This window comes from Sinocyclocheilus rhinocerous, unplaced genomic scaffold (genome assembly GCF_001515625.1).
Source record: "Sinocyclocheilus rhinocerous isolate Xijiao unplaced genomic scaffold, SAMN03320098_v1.1 C36388529, whole genome shotgun sequence".
Classification (NCBI taxonomy): Eukaryota; Metazoa; Chordata; class Actinopteri; order Cypriniformes; family Cyprinidae; genus Sinocyclocheilus; species Sinocyclocheilus rhinocerous.
In genome coordinates, this window is record NW_015780108.1 from 1 (window position 1) to 1,076 (window position 1,076).

A 1,076-nucleotide genomic window follows, 5' to 3' on the forward strand; every position below is an offset into this window, starting at 1 on the left:
GATAAACATCAAATTTTCATTTTTGGGTGAACTATTCCTTTAAGGACTACAGAAAACAGCCTGTTTTACAAAATCAGCTTCCAAGCGCAGAGATAAAGTGCAGTTTAACTTTGCGGTGTCCAGTGCTGATGGTTAAAATTAATTTGTTTCTAAAAGGTACAGAAAACGTATAATATTTTTAATATTGTGGAATATCGTCAGTAAAGGCATTAATGAATGTTTTTGCTTTGGTTCATAATTCAAAAGTATATTATTGGGTCTGAAAACATTTCAGTAATTATTACAGTGAAAGTAACATTTTATTATAAATTATAATAGTTATTTTTATTTGGGGTTGTGTTTTCCCCATGAAATACAAATGTTATCGAACAGTCAATTCCACTGTTTTCCATACAAGACAATGGAGGGCGATTACTGGCAGTTGAGTTCATTTGCAATTTTGCTTGGTTCATTATAAAAATTTATATTAAATCAGAATTTGAACCCGGCCCAATGCATACTATTATATTACACCACTAGACTATCATGACTTACAATCCTAGGAAGAAGTGTCAGAACTGTCACTGGTGCCAAATATAAAAACTAGGTGCATGACAGCCCTACTGTATATATACTGAGAAAGACACACACATTATCCTTACCCTCAGGTTCTGAAAAGGAGAGAATTCCCACTTGATGTCCCTGTTGAGAGCTCCTATGTTAACCCCTCTGGGGATGTAAATGCTCTGTGTGAGGTCATTGATGTCTTTGAGGGGACGCTGAATACCGTCAAAGATAGAGCCCATGATTCCGGGCCCCAGCTCCACAGAGAGGGGCTTTCCAGTGCGGAGCACAGGGTCTCCGACAGAAACTCCAGCTGTAGATAGCTCAGGAAAACATATAGACAAATACAACATACAAAAACATACTTTGGCAGCACCATGATGGACCATGATAAAATAAAAACTTTAAACTCTTGATTAAAACCTTTTCAAGCATGGTAGAGTACGTAAATCACTCATGAATGGTAAAGGATACAGGTCTCCTCGTATACCTGGATGGTTGCCATATCTCCCTCCAATCGGATAATTTCTCCC

General features: G+C 37.5%; 1 protein-coding gene across 1 annotated transcript; it reads right to left on the bottom strand.

Annotated features, from left to right (window-relative positions):
* Positions 1-641: 641 nt before the first annotated feature.
* LOC107735950 (V-type proton ATPase catalytic subunit A-like) lies at positions 642-1,070 on the bottom strand (the record flags this gene model as incomplete). Its single annotated transcript, XM_016547487.1, has 2 exons — positions 1,018-1,070; positions 642-856 (listed from the first exon to the last, which is right to left on the bottom strand). Coding segments are annotated over exons 1-2 (246 nt in total), but the record flags the coding sequence as incomplete, so codon positions are not given.
* Positions 1,071-1,076: the final 6 nt, after the last annotated feature.